The 20517-nt window shown below is 39.4% G+C and overlaps 1 protein-coding gene across 1 annotated transcript in view; it reads left to right on the forward strand.

Annotated features, from left to right (window-relative positions):
* LOC149285465 (metabotropic glutamate receptor 7-like) overlaps window positions 1–20517 on the forward strand; it is a 168879-nt gene that overhangs the window by 90915 nt on the left and 57447 nt on the right. The window contains exons 3-7 of the mRNA XM_089495381.1: window positions 366–504; window positions 1025–1179; window positions 8375–8515; window positions 10469–10669; window positions 12242–12381. Of these exons, the coding sequence (XP_089351507.1) occupies window positions 366–504; window positions 1025–1179; window positions 8375–8515; window positions 10469–10669; window positions 12242–12381 (776 nt within the window). The remainder of the gene's footprint in view (window positions 1–365; window positions 505–1024; window positions 1180–8374; window positions 8516–10468; window positions 10670–12241; window positions 12382–20517) is intronic.

Genomic DNA, 20517 nt, shown 5'->3' on the forward strand with positions numbered 1-20517 from the left:
GGTAAGTGCAGGCAAACAGTAGTTATGGTTCTAAACCATAGATTCCAACAAGTAGAAAGGTGCTGAATTCTGTGAGCATCCAGTTGGCATACAGTTGGTTAAAGTATCTTAATAAAAGCTCTTTGCCCAGCAGAACATATATCAAGCCATAAAAATATAAGTTCAATGTTCTTTTCTTACTCTGTAAATGTTATGTTCTATTATTTATTAATTTTGTGAAATTGTGTAGCCAGAAGACTTTAATAAATGAGCTGGGTATAATTTAGCAGTTCTCGGTATGAGCTGGGAATGTCCTTCACGCCTGGAATGTTAAGTTCTCCGAGAGACACTATCTTATGCTCTCTTCCTCTCTTGTACCCCAACAGGAGGTCTCTGCATCGCTCAGTCCCTGAAAATACCACATAACAGCAGACCAAACGATTTTGACAAGATCGTCAAGCAATTGCTAGAGACGCCGCAAGCCCGTGCTGTGGTTGTTTTTGCCAATGAAGATGATGACATCAGGTAATGGACAGATTGGTTGGTATAAATGCGGTAACTCAGTGTCATACGGACGGGATGCTGAGTTAGAATGTAGTATACATGGATCTATCTTCCATACTCCCTTGTGGGTTTCAAGTATTGGACTACATCTCTTATTTGGGATGGATATGACTTTTCCCAATGCCACCAATGTGGGGTGGGGGGGGGAATTGTAGATTATGCTGTAGTAAGGAAAATGCATCTCCTTCCAACACATCACACCCTGAGTGGAGTGGCACTCACCTCTTGGGCGATCATGCCCTCTGGTGTGCCACTTCTAAATGGGTCAGCTACAGGGGATATATCTTATCTTCCCAACTGACTCACTTATAGTATGGAGGCCTGCGTGTTATGATTATTATTATTGTTTATGATGTCATATCCCGATGCTGGGTCAGACCTCCAGAGGTAAATACAAATCTGTAGAGAACTGTGGAGAACATGAACTTGGTGATTGCACTCAGTTAATTGAGCATCTACATGAATTATTCATCTTCCCCAGACAGGTTTTGGCTGCAGTTAAGAGAGCAGACCAACTAGGACACTTCTACTGGGTCGCATCTGACAGCTGGGGGTCTAAGACTGCTCCAATAAGTGATCTTGAGGATGTGGCTGAAGGTGCAATCACTATTCTTCCAAAGAGAGCAATCAACGATGGTAAGTACTTTACAAATGTAACAAAGTATTTTATCGCTATCGAAAGATACAGAAGAACACTGAGCACTGATTAAGGGTAAGCAAACCAAACAGGGTTGTCAAATGAAAACTTGTCTTACAGGAAAAAATAATGCAAAGTTCATTTTATCAAGCAGCCAGTATTAAGAGGGCAATATATCTAAAAGTATAACGCACCATAAAATACAGAGGTTTGAATAAATAGTGACAAGCATCCAAGTTCAATAATGACAGCGGACAGAAACTTTGGACATGAAAATGAATTCTTCCAATTTAAATATCTTGTTGGGTAGGAAGATTAAATATAGAGCATTAACCTTCCTCCTCTTGAACTCCACATGAATTCCAACTTTCTAATTTGTGAGTGTTTCTTGAAAGGCAATTGAGTAATGGAAATATCAAAGTCCACATGAAGAAGACTGAGGTCAAAACAGCAGTATTTCAGACAAAGGCAGACATTTAGATGTGAAGCTTGAAGACATTCTGCTCTACACCATCTAAACCAAAGGACAATGTAGTGGAATTTTCTCGTACATTCTCTTAGGTTTGGATTCTTTTAGAAATTCCATATCTATCTAAAATTTGCCGAGGTCAGAAAGTATAAATAGGAGCTGGCTTGAAGAACTATGTTCTTATTTTGACTGGCACTTGGTTTGCCATTAATATGTTCTTTCTCAGTGAGAGTTGGATTGAGTAAAAACATTTCATTTCTTAGTTTTCATACATACTCTGAGATTCAACTTTCTGTCTTAACCTAGACAGCCATGGCTTCTAGAATCCCCATATGCATTTGCCCCTTTCCCCGACCCCCAGCTGATTGTCATACAGGACGTGTTAAGTTGAACACATCTCTTGCCACATGATATACTTACCCTCGTTCAGCTCCAGTGCTGACATGGCGAGCATTTTTGGTGGTCTACTGGGACCCCCTGTGCACAGGCACAGAAAATGCTCCAACTGACTTCACTGGGAGCGCTTCTCTGCCACTGATTGGCTGCTTGAAACAGCCAATGGCAAGAAACAGACTACAGAAGAGACATTCTGCTGCAGCTCTAGAGCTGTATCTTCTCTTCAGGGTAAGTTATTAATTATTATTCTTTGGGGGGGGCATTTATAAATATACCATATTTGGGTTGAATTGTGTATTAAGTACTAATAGTGATTTAGAAATGTTTCAAAAATGTGAGAGGTGGCTCTGAACACATTCTAAACATTTCTATATCACTATTAGTATTTCATGCACAATTGTAATTATATTGTGTGGTTTCTCTTTTCTTTGGAATTTTTTGGTTGATATATAAAACTTTGTTCTGGAAACTGCCTGAGACACTGGAGTCTAAAGACTAAATTCCCATAATACAATTGATACAGTGTATTGCTCCTGCAATAGGTCTGTGAGCGCACGCTAACACCAGAAAGCTGCTACCTGTCTGATGGGGACGCATCCCACTCACGCTAATTAGCCTGCAGTGTCTCCTCTGTTGTTGTTACATGCTAATGAATCTGAACAAAATTAGAACAGACACATTTAATGTCACTATTTCATCATCTAATATGAAGCATCTGCTAGAGAGAATGCAACAGATGATGTGTTTTAAGATGCAAAAATTAAAATTGCTATAAAGGTAACAAAAGTGGGAATGTGCCGGAAGTGGCTTTTTTTTTTGCAGAGCAAGGAACTTTGAGCTGGATTCGAACACTATTGCTGATTTTATTCTAGATTTCCTGGAATTCCTAGAGCTGCAATAGAAACCTGAAAAGTTAAAAAATTAGATAAAAAAACTTGATTTGCAATAAAGTTAAGAAAATGTAGTACTTTGTTCTTGCAGCACAGATAGAAGTTTTGGTGGTAAATAAAGGCTTTAGGTATCTAACTACTAATGTTTATAAAACATTGTCTCCATCCTTTTAACATGAAAAGAAACATGGTATCTCCACTCTAGAACCTGTTATCACCCACAAGAATACTCTTTCTTTGGTCTAGTGTACTACTTGACCCTACACTAAAATCAATACCCTGAGCATCACCTTCAAGATCCTTCATGGCTCTTCAAGTCTCATCCCCAACCTATTTTTCATGTGTGATATCCTGTTATACAGGATGATGATCTGGCCTATTTGCGGGTCATGGAACATGCACCTAAAAGGATGAGCACTGGGCAACATAATGGTGTGATGCGTGGTGAGAGGTGTGCGTATGTATGACGTGTAAAGTGTAGTGATATGTAGATGTAGTTGGTAGAGTGAGCTATGATGGAGTCAGTGTGTGTTAGTGTAAGTGTGTTTAAGAGTGAGTGTATTTGTGGGTGTATATGTGTTATAATGAGTGTGTGTGTGCTAGTGTGTAAATCCTTTGGGGGGGCTACTATCTCAACTAAACCTTTTCTCCCGAGCCACCTTATACATTTGGAAAAACCTTTTTACTTTCACTTCACAATAACATATACACAGTGCTAACACACTGCTAACACATACACAATTTAATTTCTGAACACAATCTGTGCTGTTTTCAGGGCAGTAGAACGATGAGATTCACTCATACTCAGCAAACATTTCAAGCTCCTAGAAAAGAGGCACATCAAGGGAGGGGAGAACAACATCTGGTTTTGGGTTCCAAAAAGTCACAGTCCCTCCTACACAGAGACAGTTGTCATGTATGTCCCCTATAGCTTTCTATCTTAAAAGAATTGAGGGTAACATTAATACAGGTAAAATTACACATTATAAAAACCATTATACAAAAGGGAGCACTGCTACATAAAACAACACTTCAATATATATCTTTTTGAATATGTAGTTTTGAAGGTGCTGCTGGCCGTGGTTCTGCAGAGAGGTTACCCTTTAATTGCATCTTATGTTGTATTTCCATCAATATTATTCACCAAATAATGGAACTTATTAATATTATCATGCCCCTCTGGAACAGGCCACCAGTCTTTCCTTGGTAATACCCATGTCCAGTCCACTTTTTGCAGACGGAGTACCTGGTTCCACTGATTACCCGCTATTGGGTCAGTTCTGGGCAAATTGGAGCAGTTGTCATCTGTGTAACGGTTAGTCAGCTGATCCTGAAAATGTGGTGAACAGGGTGCTGATACCCACAGACACACTGGGTCTAAGTTAGATTTTTCCCTACGTACCACTCAGAATCACTTCAATTAGAATGGAGAATGATGACAATCCCATTTTTATCTCCAGACCTCTTTGATGTGATTATTTATGTTGATTAATTATGCTAAATAGATAAGGACACATCTGATTTCCATGATGCACAAAAAAAGAGGAAACAGTAACACACTAATTGCGTGTTAATCTCTTGATTTGTTGAGTGTTCTGCTTAAGTAGCTAACTGATAGGACCACAGTATCCTCTGTAGCATCACACCCAGCAGGGTAACTTGCACACAAAGGTCGATGAGTCTCCCATGGAGAAGACATTAGGAGCGCAAATACCGACTTAAGATGATTGGTTAAGCATTAGATGTATATGCTCCCTGTGTAATTAGCTGTCTAAATGCCTAGCCTGTACATTATACAGGGCTCTTTCTGCAGCAGAAGATGACCGAGGTTGAACCCCTAAAATGCGTAATGAAGTCAAGCAGTTGAAACCATTACTATCCTGACAACTCTATCATTGGCAAAGACCCCAATGACCCAAGGAGACCTTGATAAGTAAGGGGCATGGGTGGACACCAAATATTTTGTGTTTTGTACAATTTGGCTCCTAAAGATTAGTTACATGAGATACTGAGAAACACTTATGGACCATGTTTGAGGATTTTGTCCATTTGCCTTTGAGGATTTGCAGTGACATTGATGAAACAAGGTGGAGACATAACAGCCTATTATGATTATAGGAGGCTTTTGGAATAGGACTTGTTACGTCTGTGACTGCTAGTATTTATTTTAGCAAACAGACCTTTAAGTGACAGCAGTATTTTCAATGTTTGGTGGCATCTGACGTCTTTTATTTAACTGCATATTCCGGCTGAGTGACATTTTAGGATTTTCAGCTCTGACCTAAATATCATGGTTCAGCAGCGAAAGCCCTCAAGCTGTTGCGGAAGATGGTTAAGTGTGAAGCGGGATTTTTTTTTTTAATAAACCTACCGGAGCCCCTAATATTTCAGCCCGTATTTCATTCTTCATCCTTGCACAGCTTCCATGGGTAAGTAGTAGTTAAAATCCAGGCTGCTCACCCACTGTGTATAAGCACAAGCAAGGATGCAGCATAAAGGGCTTTCAACTCGGATTGTCATTTACGGCCCTGACAGTTTTTGTTAAGATCATTGACGTTGCTTCCTTGAGCTAAAATGTTCTGCCCCCCCCCCTTTAAAACAGTGATGTTTGATGACTTTGTACTTTCTGTGCCTGTAAAAACTATTATGAAACTTTTGGGAATAAATCATAACTTTTACCAAGGCATGCTTCCTACTGATTGTTATATGAACCTATATAAACAGCATTTCCCCCCTATGAGTTGTAATAAAGTTTGCCGGCGTGAGCCGTGACCTACGCCAGTCAGAAATCCCTACAGCATTTGAATGGTCCACAGCTTTTGATCCCTAAGGGCTGCCCATCCGTTTATCTCGTGAATCCAGTTTAGGAACTTGTTTCCAGTTCGACAGAACAATACCAGTGTCTGTCATAGCTGGATGAAGTTGACACAGAATAGAATTTTTGCCAATCCCCTGAGAGTGACAGAGATAATGCAAAGCAAACAATGTTTCCATCCAGAAGCTTTCATACTTTGCCATTATTGGACTCTTCCATGCAGAAGAACCCACAATTAAACATTGGCTGCTAAAGCTGAGCAGAGCCATTCACAACCCTCCCAACCTACCCGTGACTGATATATGAACAATTGCATTTGAGAAGCAGCCAAGGGAAGGCAGCTTTCTCTCTGACCTGTATCCCTTTCGTCTGGCAAAGATGTTGTAAACAGAGAGACTTTTGGCTCACTTCATAAGAAGATGCTGGACTGGCTTGGCCTTGGTTGGACTTGTGCTGGCTGAAGTGCCACCTCCGTATATGAAATGTCACTTTGCTGAAACCCTTAAAGCAGATCATAGTAAGCTATTTCCCCAATAAACTGCATTCTTAAAATGGACCTCTTGGGGTTGGGAGGATGTCTTCTATTGGTTACAGTGAGATAAGGACTTTTAGTTATATAGCAAGGCGAGCTACAATTAGGAGTACAAATGAAATACAATGTATATCATCAAAATTAACTTAGTAAACTGAAAGTGCGCGGCAGTTATAAGGATTGCTAATGAGCTCCAGTAGCATCAAGAGTGAATGTGCCATTTAAATCCTGGTCTGCAGCTTCCCCACCTTCCCTCGAAAAACTGATATCCAAAATGTGCATCAATTGTAATTTTGTGCAAAGACAGTTTTATGAGTTAAGATTTTGAAACACAACAATGTTATCTTCTGTTCTTTCACTGCTGCTTGCTTTACCCATCTCTCCCTTACCTTCTATCTCTGAAGTGTGTTTTTTTTCTGTGCTTTATGCCTCGTCTGCGAGGGCCGCATTGACACATTCTGTATTTATATGTACACAGCCGCACAGATGGCTCACTCTATAGAAAGTACTTGGCATTGCTGCTAACAGGTTCTGGGTACTTAGCTCCCTCCTGCCGTACTTCACACTGCAGATAAATTCACCTGTCTGAAATATTTATCAGCTAAGGACTATCTTCTGCGGGGAAGAGTAGAATGCCGACACAACGGGGTGCAACCTAAGAATGACATCAACATGTTAAGAGATGGTGCCTGAGGAGAGGTTTCTGCTATCTAAACATATCACTCTGATATAGATACATGAGTAGCACATGTACTGTCTTGGAATCCTCATATTCTACTAAATGGCAACACACAGAGGCTTATTCCCTAAAGTAGGAGTTTGCAGGAGAGCTCATCATGTCATCTCTCTGACTTCTCTGTTTATTATGAAGGACCATCTCCATTGAGTTTTTCCTCTAAGAAAGGCTAAACATGCCCTGTATAGTGTATAGTAAAATCAATGCCATCAGAACAAAAATATCAGTTCTTTAGCTGCATTATACAAGGTCAGCTCAACTATTCAACTTCCAGAGAAGCTCCTCAGACCTTAGACCTTCTTCACGCATAGCAAAGTTGGTGAGTTAAACCAGCAAAACAACCTGCCTACAAGTCTTATCTATTATAAAGGGTAATTCCAAAGTGAATTTTACCCAAGAATATAATAAATGTTGCTTGAAAAAAACATAGAGGGAATTAACCTTATGCGATCATAATAGATTTTGATGAAACAATTGTTTAAACCCCACCACTACATAACCAGATCCGAGCGTGGAGTCGTGGACGTTACTTGAATTTCTGCGGTAGCCGGGGAATGAGATTGGGAAAAGGATGGTATTTAAAGGGAGTAGCATGATGTGCAAATATTTAAATAGTCAGCAAGTGAAAAACTCCTAATTAATCTTGATTGGCAACTGTTCACAATGTACTCATGCAATTAGAATTAGTCATTTGAATAAAGAACAGGGTGAAAAGAGACAAGCTGCTCTTTGTTGGGTGATTTCTCGGCACTAAGTAGAGAGACCCCAATATGTCCAGAAGCTCTGCGCACAATGATAAGATATATGAGAACCGCTTGCTGTGTCCATGGGGCCAATTAGCAAACAGCGTGTATGAAGGTGGTCTACGGGTGCAGGTATTTCTGTCCATCTTCAGGGACAACGAGGGGAGATGTGCCTCTAGTTGGCAGTTTAGAAACATAGAAATTGGTCAAGACCAATTCAACCCACCTTGTCTGCCCCGTTTTTCCTGTTGTGAAGACGTCAACTTTAACAAGCTAACTTCTATCCCTTCAGCTGGAAAGCTGTTCCACTTCTCTACCATACTCTTAGTAAAGTAAAACTTCATTATGTTACATCTAAGCCTGTGTGATGCTGTATTGGTCAAAATATGATATGATTAAAGCTGAATTTATTAAGTTTGTGTTAGCAAATAGTTCATATTTATGTTTTTTTGTTAGACTGGACGTGACAACAGGACAATTCCTTGGCTAGTATGTGATGTCACAACAATCCCCCCCATGACATGACTCTGCATGAGTTACACTTTTGTCAACTATGCTTTATGGGTCGTCAAGTATATGTTATCAGAGTAATTATTCTGCACTTTTTTTGTAGGTTTTGAGGTATATTTTACATCGCGGACTTTGGAAAATAACAGGAGAAATGTGTGGTTTGCAGAATACTGGGAAGAAAATTTCAACTGCAAGTTAACTATTACGGGCTCAAAAAAAGAGGACACTGACCGCAAGTGTACCGGTAAGATGCAATTTCTGAAGACATCAACAATACATTGTTTTAGAGATCATTAACATTGGTAATTGTCTTTATCAGTTAAAGTCATTATACCCTGAGCTGGACTAGGATGACATAAATGTGGCCGACAGCTGGATTGGTTGTACATTACGTTTTTATGGTCACGTAGCGCGCAGCATTGCATATCCACCCGTGACTGCCCACCGCAGTGTGGAGTGCCAAGGCTGGGAATGCCGTACGATCTACTCATTGAAAGTTAACACTTCTGTAACTAAATGTATCATTAGGAAGGTTTATGAAATAATAAAGTCTCATTTGTCAAACCGGTAATTACACATAGTTTGTTTTCTATTATAATAATTATACAATTATATTAGGTAGTGAGGTTTATGTAGTGCAGGGTTAGCCTTGGGTTTAATTTATCTTAGTTATTAATATTTACCAGCATTGAAAGTGTTAAACATGAAAACAGATTTTTGTTATTTTGTTTAAATCAGTAATTTACCCCCCCCCAATATGGTTAACAAATAGTGCCTTGGGCTTTATGCCAGGAAAAGGTATCAGGGCTCAATTTAAATTACTACTTTAAAGTTATGTCATTGAACAAGATGCTACAAATGTAACGATGTTAAGTGTCTTTGGGTTTTTTACCAATTAACGTTGTTACATTTGTAGCAAACTGCTGAATTGAATAACTTTGATGTAATAATTTTAAATTAAAGCCTTTTTTTACCTAACTCTCAAAGAGTATATTAAAACTAATTATTCATCATATCTAAAGGAAGAAAATATTTCTGACTTTTACAACTACAAATCAGTTCTTAGTCATGTTGGTTAAATCAACCCACTAGTTATCGTTATCGTACTCATTGAATCAAACTCATCATTCCTATTATTGTTAAATGCCCTAACCCCACCAAACACACGTTTAATCATGTAAAGTCCCCCCCCCCCCCCCATTTGTTAAGATAGAATTTCTCTTTGCTGATTGATTATGGAAAGATGCAAATGATAGGGCTGTGTTACAGCCATCACTACCAGGCATGCGTCAGTGGGATTAACATGGAAACAGTTTATTATTATTATTATCTTTTATTTATATAGCGCCAACAGTTTACGCAGCGCTTAATACAATGCATAAATTCAAGGGATATGACAAGACAAGAATTGACAGACTAAAACAAAGCGATACATGCGATGGAGAGAGCCCGGATCGCAAGCTTACAGTCTAGAGTTGAAGCAGGTCCATCGAGTCTTGGAACCCCTATCAGAAGATGTGAAAGTTCTAACTTATCATGGAGAGACATAATGCTATAGAAACAAATGTGGACATATACATTGTGTCCCCTAGTTTGTATATAATTAAATACACCACTTCAGTTACAAACGGTATCCCTAAATATATTCAGTTAGGACCCTTAAAAACCTAGGCTTTTGTAATAAGATTGGAAATCTGGCCAGGTTTAATGAAGAGTAGTTCTTTAATTTTGATACTCTATATCTGTGAACTGTATTCTAGCAGGACTGTTTCTGGATTACTGCCAAAAGGAAACTGAATATGGGACAGAGAATGCTAAAAACCCAAGATGATGGAAAAGGAGGAGGAGGACGAGCGGTTCCGGGGGAGAGGACAGTAACAATAGGCAAATGACATGTGTCATTTGCCTAACAATAGAATATTTTTACACAGATATGTCACTTTCAAATAAATCAAAATCGTGGAACTAATTTCTGAGATGTCGAAATGAAAAGAGAAAATATCTGTATAGAACAGGTTTTGCAAAAAGAATTATGAGTTAGAGTGAGAGGGAATTTGTGGTAGGACTCACATGAGGTATGAATGGGTCCACACAGGTTCATTATTGATATATATGGTATAAATATATATGATACAGTTCTTTTAATTGTCATGGTGTTTGGTCGCACTTGAAACATATTCTCTGTCTCCTCTTGCAGGCCAAGAGCGCATCGGTCAAGACTCGAAATATGAACAGGACGGGAGGGTCCAGTTTGTCGTAGATGCCGTGTATGCCATGGCACACGCTCTGCATAATATGAACAAGGACCTGTGTCCAGGTTTCTCTGGACTTTGCCCAGAGATGGAGCATGCAGGGGGGAAGAAACTGCTTAAATACATCCGCAATGTCAGCTTTAATGGTAAGTGTTTAGGGACTTTATCTTGATCAGAAGATCTACTATCACACATCTACTATCTTACTTTCTTGTTTAGAACTTAAGCGATACACTTTGACTACCGCCAGAACAATACCATTTAACAAGTTACTATTTTACAGTTACTAGTGCCAGATCCATAGATCTACTGGAAATCAACCGTACATTGGGTGGGATTTTATATGTAAAACTGGTGTGCATCAGGTGAAAAGTTCTAAACATAGACAAAGACCTCATTTAATATAGGCAGTTACCACAATGACCCCTCAAAAACATAGCCTACTGAACTAAAACTATAGCCTTTGGCACAGCAATCTGAGATGTATTTACACCAGACCTTGCATTATGTACAAAGGAGCCAGAGAAATCTGAACTAACCACGCCAGAGAACTAATGGTGGGTAAATTTCATATGTGCCCTGGAAATTAATTTTATGGCCCGAAAGTAATTCCACATGTTCTTATAACCTGGTGCTTTTAACCCTGTATGCTGTGTATAGTACGCAGGTACTGTCCCTCCTATAGTTGCCCTTGCGTGGCTGCCTCTATCACATTGAGCCTGGATACATCTCGTTCCTGCCCGCCACACTTGCATTTCAGTGAAATATCCTTTACACGGCAGGATACTCAGCTGCAAGAAGGGTTATTATTTCCTTTTTAAACTATCCAGTGATTTCTTTAATAATTTTCTCAATTTCCTTCAAAGAATAATTGAACTCATTTTGGTAATTTGGCCCGTATTGTGAGGTAGAGGCACACAAGTCTTCAAGAGTTAGCACATATATATGGTTTTACAACCTACTGTTCATGTCCAGCATCAGGGGGAAAAAAGCAGCTCTAATTATTTAGCAATTTAGTTGCAAATTTTGAGATTTTCAGTCTTGCTTTTAAAGGTTCGAAAGACACTGTCTGGATTTTCTTCCATTCAATTTATTCTTAGTTATAAAAATCAGGATTCTTTAAGTAGATAATCTGGTTTAGTCTCCCTTTTTTACATACCATCGAATCCATGGTTAATGCTCCTTTTGATACCGCATCATAATCTGTAATAATTTAGAGTTTCAGGGATCTTCAATAGCTCTCATTATCCATTATAAGGTAAAATAACACAACTTATCCCACCGGTGGGAGCAATAGTCCTTACTGCCTTTATATTTAGAAAAGAAATAGTAACTTTGTAACTTTCCAAGAAGTAAGAATTTGGTCATAATAGTTTCTTTTTCTAGTTTTTGTCTTGGAAGAAGACAATGCTAGTTGACATGTGTTGTCACCCTTGAGATACCATTCTAGAGGAAAAGGTTGCCAAGTCAAACCCATGTGTCTTCTGCTCAATGCTTCTGCTTGAAGTAATGTCCTATCCAAAACACAGTGATTATGATTTGTAAAATGAGGCCAAAGTAGCTTTAGAGAACCCTTTAGATGTCATCAAGGTGAACACTATAGTGTTTGGCATTACGAGGGCTCAAAGGAAGCCACCAATAGACAAGCTCTTCTCATTGAGAATTCCATCGCTTCATCAAAGGGCTTTGTTGTAATGATCAACATTCCTCCCACACAGGCAGCGCCGGGACGCCTGTGATGTTTAATAAGAATGGGGACACTTTGGGACGATATGACATCTTCCAGTACCAAATCATAAACAACAGCACACAAGGATACAAACTAATCGGACAGTGGACGGACGAACTACAACTTAATGTGAGTCTTATTGGGTATCCAAGTTGCATGAATAACGAATCCTTGTCTGTGAGTAGACTACAGTTATAAATAAATAGGGAATGATTATGTGAAGGGTAAGCGTTCTTAGTGTTAGATGAAGATCTTACCTTTAGTTGTCAGAACTGGACAGTTTCCATCTTCTAGGTTTTGTTGAGCTGCAGTACAAGACCCATCTCTGTCTATGGTTGTCTACTCCGATCTGGAGTCTTGTCTAGACAGGCCACTTCTAACGCAGGCCATTATGGAGACTTTCTAACCATCTACCACAGATGTAATGATTAATGCATATATTAAAGCATATATAGGAGCTACGACTGTGGTATCTTGTTGGAAACAGACACTGAGGAGCTGAATAACAGAGGGGAATTTGTAATTATGAGCAACGTTCGTAATTGCTTGGGACAGCAGTAGGTTTTTAGAATTGTTCCATCAATTCATAACACAAAATAAACTAAGTGCGAGACTTCTTTTTATTATTATTATTATTATTTTCTGAATTTGCAGTCACATAAATTAGGTTTTTTAACCTATTGAAATATAAAATGTCGGTTTAAGAGAGCGACAAATTATTTTTTAATGTTGATTTATCGAATTCTTTAAAGACCTCACTGCATATATATATATATATATATATACGGTAACTTATTTGGAACATGTAATTATAGCATCAAAGCTATTGTAGCCTCACAGTAAAACAGTATGTGCTCACCAAGTAGCTTGAAGTCATAGGTTTATTTGTTAAATAGCGCCATATTTTAACTGCAAAGATAACCAGTGCTGGTTCTGGCAGCCTTGGAAGGAGAAGCGAGGTGAATTCAGGACAGAAGAAGTCATTAGTTATACACATTTTGCTTCACAAGTCACAAGTCTCAGCTTTGCTGAGGTCGAATAGCCCTTTACTTGTAAACCACAAATCCCTGATTGAAAAACAAAAATTACAAGTTCTAGACAGTTACAACAAATGCATTTGAAGCTTCTAAAAGCTGTACAGGTGACAGGTGCACTTTAATCTTGGAGATTAAAAGCCTGAGATTCTAGGTGATCGCGTACCAGACTACTTTCCCCCCGAGGTCACTAATTTGCCGTTGACTGATTTCTGAGGTTTGATGTTACTGGAACGACAGGATTTGCAGTTTAGTAAGATTTAGCACTCTGTCATTCTCTGTCATTACATTTTGTGTATGTTTTGTGATTTGCACATTTTTCCTTGAGCGGATTAATGCCCTGTGTACTTTGTGTATGTTGTATTTGCTCCTCAATCCTCACACTCTCACGTAGGGATCAGATTTAAATAAAAATATCCCTTCTGGGGAAATATTTAAGTTTCGTTTTGATTAGGAGCTAAACTAAAAGTTGGGTTTTCCTAGCGAAGGGTCCAGCTGAAAAACCATATTTGTTAGCATTTTGGGTATTTTATCTATAAAAACAAAAACCTTTAACTGGTCCTTTATTATTCTACCTATCCTATAAGTTGTGTGTTTAGCTACTACTTGGTGGTTACACATAAACACTTCAATCATTGATGACGTGGTTGACTCCAAACCAAGCCAATATATGGTTCCAAATATCATTAGTCTTAGACACAATGTCTGTATCTAAATGCAAGTGTCTGTGGCAATGTGTATGTGGGCATCCATGGGCATTTTAGTTTATTTACTCATTTACCAGAAAATAATTTGTGTAGGAAATATGTGTAATGCACACGATATGCTACTATAGGTATAGTTGATCTTCTTAAAGGTAGTGGAATGAGTTTAAAATGATTGATAACCTAAAAAAGCTAAGAAATTGACAATCAGCATAATCCTATTCCTAGACCATACTACTGTTTGACAGGCAGGCCAAACTCTGTGATTTTAGGTTAGTATTTAGCATATTGAAACACTAATTAATTATGATATATTAATCAAATGATTCTAAAGCTCTGGTAGGATTATGGCCCTGGAGGACAGAGCTGGACAGCCATGTGTTAGTTAATTGTTACTTAGGTTTCAGTCAATAGCATGCTATTTATTTATAATAATTGCTTCCAAACGTCATTGCATTTGTCCCTTGGCATTTGGTGACATTTCTTGCTGTTTGGTGAATCCATGATTAGAAGTTAAATATAGGGTAGGGATAGTTACTAAATCCTCTAGAGGCATTCGGTCCCGGCACAGTTTTATATCCCCTTCAGGAACACACATTTAATTAACTTCTTCTTAATGCCTTAAAGGGTTTAATGATAAAAATAATAATAATAATAAAAAATGTAGTCTCAATTTTTAATTAAGTTTGATAAATACTTTTTTTAAAACCTCAAAATAATTGATATAAATGATTTTCTTATAATACCAACAATAATTTTAAATGGCCAAAGAGGAACATTTTTTTGGGGGGGGGTGGTTAAAGGTGTGGCTGGGGAGGGGCCTTACAGAGACTTTGTGACCTATTGATAGCTATAGTAGCTGTTAGTATTTGGAATAGTATGCAGTACGTTGACAACTATGTAGGTGGGCAATAACCATTAAGAGAGTTATTATATGGTGGGATCCAGTGAGGATCATCGTTTACCTTCCCAGTCTATTAGAGACCCTGCCTCGAAGCCCCTCGCCTCACCTCCATGACACAGTATCACTCCTCTTATCAGAAGAAGAGTTCTGGGGAGGACTAGTCCTGGAAAGGTCCCCGAAATTCCCCCAAGAGCACCGGAACTTGTCTCAAGCGTTTAAGAGGCGCATGTGTTCTGCAAGGTAGAATGATTCATTCCTTACCATACGTGGTCGTTAAAGGGTTAATAGCCAGGGTATTACTTGCGTATTTGATGCCAGCATCAGGAAAGGTTTCACCCCAGCCCTCACACACAGCCCTAATACCCACAGCTGTCATTCACCGGGCCCGCTAAGCTGGAAGGTCACAGACTGTTTACCGATAACATGTGTAGGTAAATCATTAGAAATCAGCGAGAACATTGCATGGAGCCCCCAGGTGCTCCCTCTAAGCCCTTCATTCCTGCTCCTTTTGTCATCAAACCTTTTATTAAACACAATCGGAGGAGCCTGAGATGCTGCTTCGGAGCTGGGGGAGCAAAATTGAATTTTCCCTGCTCTTAAAGTTCCGTGTTTTCAGCTTATGTTTTCCTTTATTGCTCCGTACTGACAGCGGCACTCACCAAAAACGCATTACCCAGGACCTGAAAGTCAAAGTATTGGATGTAAGTGAAGTAATCTCTTGTAATTCAAGAGACAAAACTAAAACCAACATAAATATCGTTCCTTCTCTTCAAGATCCATCCTCCATATTCATCCTAAATTTCTCGAGGTTTGCCAAAGCGCTTTATCGTTTATAATAACGCGGCAAACAGAAATTGAATGTTGCGGATTCTGTCCCAAAAGTGTTTTCCCCAAATCATTATCTTACAGCTGGGGATATATAAGGAAATAACAAAAATCTTAAATCACCGCGCTAGATAAAAGAAGAGTGGCTTCTTCACGGTTTAGAGTGACTTTTATTAGTCTCTCTCTTACTTTTAGAAAGGAAGGACGCTGTGATTTTTGAGAGGCTTAGAAAGTCTCACCTTTTGGGAAAGCAGCCCCTCTTTTCTCATCCAATGTCCTTCTCATCTTCTCCTCCGATGTCCTTCTCATCTTCTCTACCGGGTAGCAAAGTATCTATGTACAAAGAAGTAAATGTGTTCATCATTTAAATTGTTTCAATGGGATAGATACTACTTCTTCTAAATACTCAGTTACATAAACGGTTGTCAGAAGTCAGATAAACAGTCTTGGCCGAATCCTTCATCTCAAAGCATAAAATTCCACATTTCTATTCATACCTACAAGGGTAAGTGCGGCTCTTTGGAACTTTGGGAGGTATGAGATACATGTAATGTACGAAGGTTTACTCTACTGTAGATATGTGGAACAGCCTCACAGCAGAAGCCGTAGAAGTTAATACAGTAAGGGCATTTTAACATGCATGGGATAGGCATATGGCTCCTGAATGGAGGAGACCAACCACTGATTAAAGTCTGAGTCTTCATAGCAGGAGAAACAGGCAGACTAGACGGGGCGAATGGGTCTTATCTGCTGTCAAATTATATATCAATGCATTATATCCATGGTTTGATGTTCCCTGGTGCATTGTGAAGGCTTAGTTTATACATGCGATCCCCGATGTCCCATGCACATACACCACCCAACATTTCAGATGCCTGAACCTTGCCAATTTGATCCCGTATAGTCAGCACTGAACATAGCGGGTGAAATATTATCTCTAGCTGACATTTCTATCATGATCATTTTCATCGAGCTGTATCTGACTGTTTAACCTATTCAAACAGAACTGCAACGCCTTCTGTTACAAGAAAAAGAGGTGATGGGCTGTCATTTTCACAGCAGAACCCAAACCAACGTTGCTGTTATAACTCCATGATCAATGGCCCGTCCCATTTAATTGTTACACTGACAGTTAGAGAATGTTGTCGACATTAGTGGCATGATGTTGTCCCGAGTCAATCTGCCGGCTTATACGCATTCTCCTGCAAAGCGATCCCGAGACTGATATAAATATATAATTTCTGCAACAACCACTCAGCTGCTGTTTCAAGGCTCTAAATCAGATATTGCTGCTTAGGAATCTTTTCTTTTCTGCGCTCTAATTAAGAGTGGAACAACATCTGTTTAAAAAGACAAAGCCATATGATTCGGGGGAAAAAAGCACTGATTTGATTTCTACAGTTCTGCACACAAATTGATTAGTTTTGGACACAAAATTCAGGAAGGCTCTGCACGTACCTGCTGCTGATTCGGTTGAGAATTTGGGGGCTTGAAATGCTATGATATAGAAAGCCACTGGTTGGATCTTGACAAAATACTGAAATTTTGGTTAGAACTAAAACTGTCTTCTAAAAAAAAATCTTATTATTTTAATAATAATTCCTATTATTATTAATATTATTACTTTTTTAATAATAATAATAAAAAAATTTTTTTTCGCATACCTGGCATGTCAATGACCATTTTGCGTGATTTTTTTTTGGGAGAGCTACAGACTATGTGTCGGCTTATTAAGATGATGATTGAGAGCTCAGTTACGAAAGAGGTTCCGCAGCAGGTGCAGGCTTTATTATATTTCTCGTGGATAAGTGATCTCCCGTGGTGGCCATAACTACTTAAGATCTCATAAGTCCTCCTGCAACCCACGCCAGACATGCTATGAACGAATACACATTTTTTCCATTATTATTATGTTGATACGGGATATTTCTTCTTTACTCGTCTTCCAAGCCGCATTGTTATAATGCAATCCCTCTCTGCTTTTGGCAGAAGATGCTTTATTTATGCATTTATCAAGAAGAAATTGCATCTTTCAGCTTCTGCTGAGGAAAGCACATAGCCTTGTACTTTATTGGCTTCCGATGAGTTTCCCATTACATGACAGATTTGCAACCTTTAAATAGGGGATTCATCTTTTTTCCTTTTTTTACCCATCCCTTGGCAGGACCCATCCCATATCATTGCCAGTAGCCTCAGTATTAACTGATGTTGCCCCAGGATGAAGGGTTGCCAACATCCCATGAACCTTTTAGACCCTGTCTGGTGCTGCCAGGAATCATACTAACCAGAGCAATGCAACAAGACATTGCGTTGTTGGGAATGTCCATAGAGATTAAAGACTGTTGATAGCTATGGTCAATGAATGATGAAGAACTGCAGTGAACTCCTAGCTTCTCTGTAAGAGGATACCTTTAATACTCTTAATGGTTAGTAACCCATCAGCGATTGTGCAGTAATAGGCGACCGTGTAGCTTCTTTGGGCTAAATGCTTGAAAGCGATGTTTTGCGTTGAGTTTCAGAAGACTAAAACACCCGACTAGGAAGCATAAGAAGCAGTTTCCCATAATTGCATGTTGAACGAGGAATGCAAAGGTTAAAGTGTCTGCAGACATATTATACACTACATAAGTGTCACTTGTGTTCCCTGCCTTCCAGCAGACAGCAATATATCACCCACAGCCTTGTGCAGACCTGCCCAGATGATTTATAGCATGTATAATTATCAATATGGCTCTACAAACATGTGCATTAAACTGATCTAACACCCCATAAATTCTCTTCTGAGCTTTGTCAAAACAAGGCAAGAGAATCCGAAACCCTCCAGTGCCAGGAGCGGCGATAGTAAACTGCAATTTTTGGTTAATTAAAATGATTATAGACTACGGTGACCAGGTGTCCTTTTTAACTGTGGACTGATATTAAAATAAAAAAAGGACGTGACACAGGACAGTGTTGATTTTAAATACAGGAGTGAATATTTTCTGTAATTTTCCCCAGTGAAAGGGTCATTATAAGGTATATTCCCTTCCCTACATTTGGAATGGCCAGAGATTTGAGGTCAGCAGTTGCCAATGACGTAAGTGCAGCCGGGGGCTGGATATGAGGGGCCACACACTATACATTTCTATGCTTATGCAGTGTGGAGTTGGATGTATCCAGCACTAAAGCGGCAGGTTGGGTGAGTATGACGTGATGTTGGCTAGCAAACCCATCAGGCATTTGCCCAGTATGCCAGATGGGTGGCCAGGCCTGTGCTGTAGAACCCTTTGGTACCCAGCAAACGCTCCTAGAAAAGAGGGGCATCAGGGGAGGAAAGAGGGAAACTTGGGAGGTTTGGTACAGCATGGGATATATTCGATTTGCCAAGATACCTGGGTAAGTAACTGGCTCAGTGATAGGAAACAGAGGGTGGTTATTAATGGTACATACTCTGAGTGGGTGACTGTTGCTAGTGGGGTACCACAGGGGTCAGTTTTGGGTCCTATTCTTTTTAATATATTTATTAATGACCTTGTAGAGGGATTGCATAGTAAAGTATCAATCTTTGCAGACGATACTAAGCTCTGTAACGTGGTTAACACAATAGAGGACAGCGCACGATTACAAATGGATCTGCATAGGTTGGAGGCTTGGGCTGGGATGTGGCAGATGAGGTTCAACACAGATAAATGTAAGGTTATGCACATGGGGAAGAAAAATCCAGGCTGGGAATATGTATTAAATGGGAAAACACTGGGGACGACTGACATGGAAAAGGACTTAGGAGTTTTAGTTAACAGTAAATTTACCTGTAGCGACCAGTGTCAGGCAGCTGCTGCTAAGGCAAATAAAATCATGGGGTGCATCAAAAGGGGCATAGATGCCCACGACAAGGAAATAATTCTACCCCTGTACAAGTCACTAGTCAGACCACACATGGAATACTGTGTACAGTACTGGGCACCAGTGTACAAGAAAGATATAGTGGAGCTGGAGAGGGTTCAAAGACGGGCAACCAGAGTAATAAGGGGAATGGGAGGACTACAGTACCCAGAAAGATTATCAGAATTGGGGTTATTTAGTTTGGAAAAAAGACGGCTTAGGGGGGACTTAATAACTATGTATAAATATATAAGGGGGCAGTACAGAGATCACTCCCAGGACCTATTTATACCCAGGACTGTATCTATAACAAGGGGACATCCTCTACGGCTGGAGGAAAGAAGGTTTCTACACCAGCACAGACGGGGGTTCTTTACAGTAAGAGCGGTGAGATTATGGAACTCTCTGCCAGAGGAAGTGGTGATGGTAAACTCAATAAAAGAGTTCAAAAGGAGCCTGGACGTGTTTCTTGAAAGCAATAATATTACAAGTTATGGATATTAGATTAATAGGGACAGAACGTTGATCCAGGGATTTATTCTGATTGCCATATTTGGAGTCGGGAAGGAATTTTCCCCCTGGTATGGGGCAATTGGCATCTGCTTCATAAGGGTTTTTTGCCTTCCTCTGGATCAACACAGTAGGGACACAATATGTATATAGGTTGAACTTGATGGACTTTGGTCTTTTTTCAACCTTATGAACTATGTTACTATGTTACTATGTTACTATGTTACCTACTGGCACCTCTTCTACTCTGTCCTTTCAAGTCCTTCGTTCACTAGGAATGCAGGCAGCAGCATCCTTAACTGGCTAAATGCTGCAGGTGGCTACTTATGTCACCCATACAGCAGGTCAACATGATCATATAAAATGAACATCCACCAGATAAATGCAATGGCTATGTTTCTAAGTCATTGCCCTAAAGAACTTCTAA

The sequence above is a fragment of the Sceloporus occidentalis genome, unplaced genomic scaffold (assembly GCF_023333645.1).
Source record: "Sceloporus occidentalis isolate IW3139 unplaced genomic scaffold, rSceOcc1.0.p SCAF_79, whole genome shotgun sequence".
Lineage (NCBI taxonomy): Eukaryota > Metazoa > Chordata > Lepidosauria > Squamata > Phrynosomatidae > Sceloporus > Sceloporus occidentalis.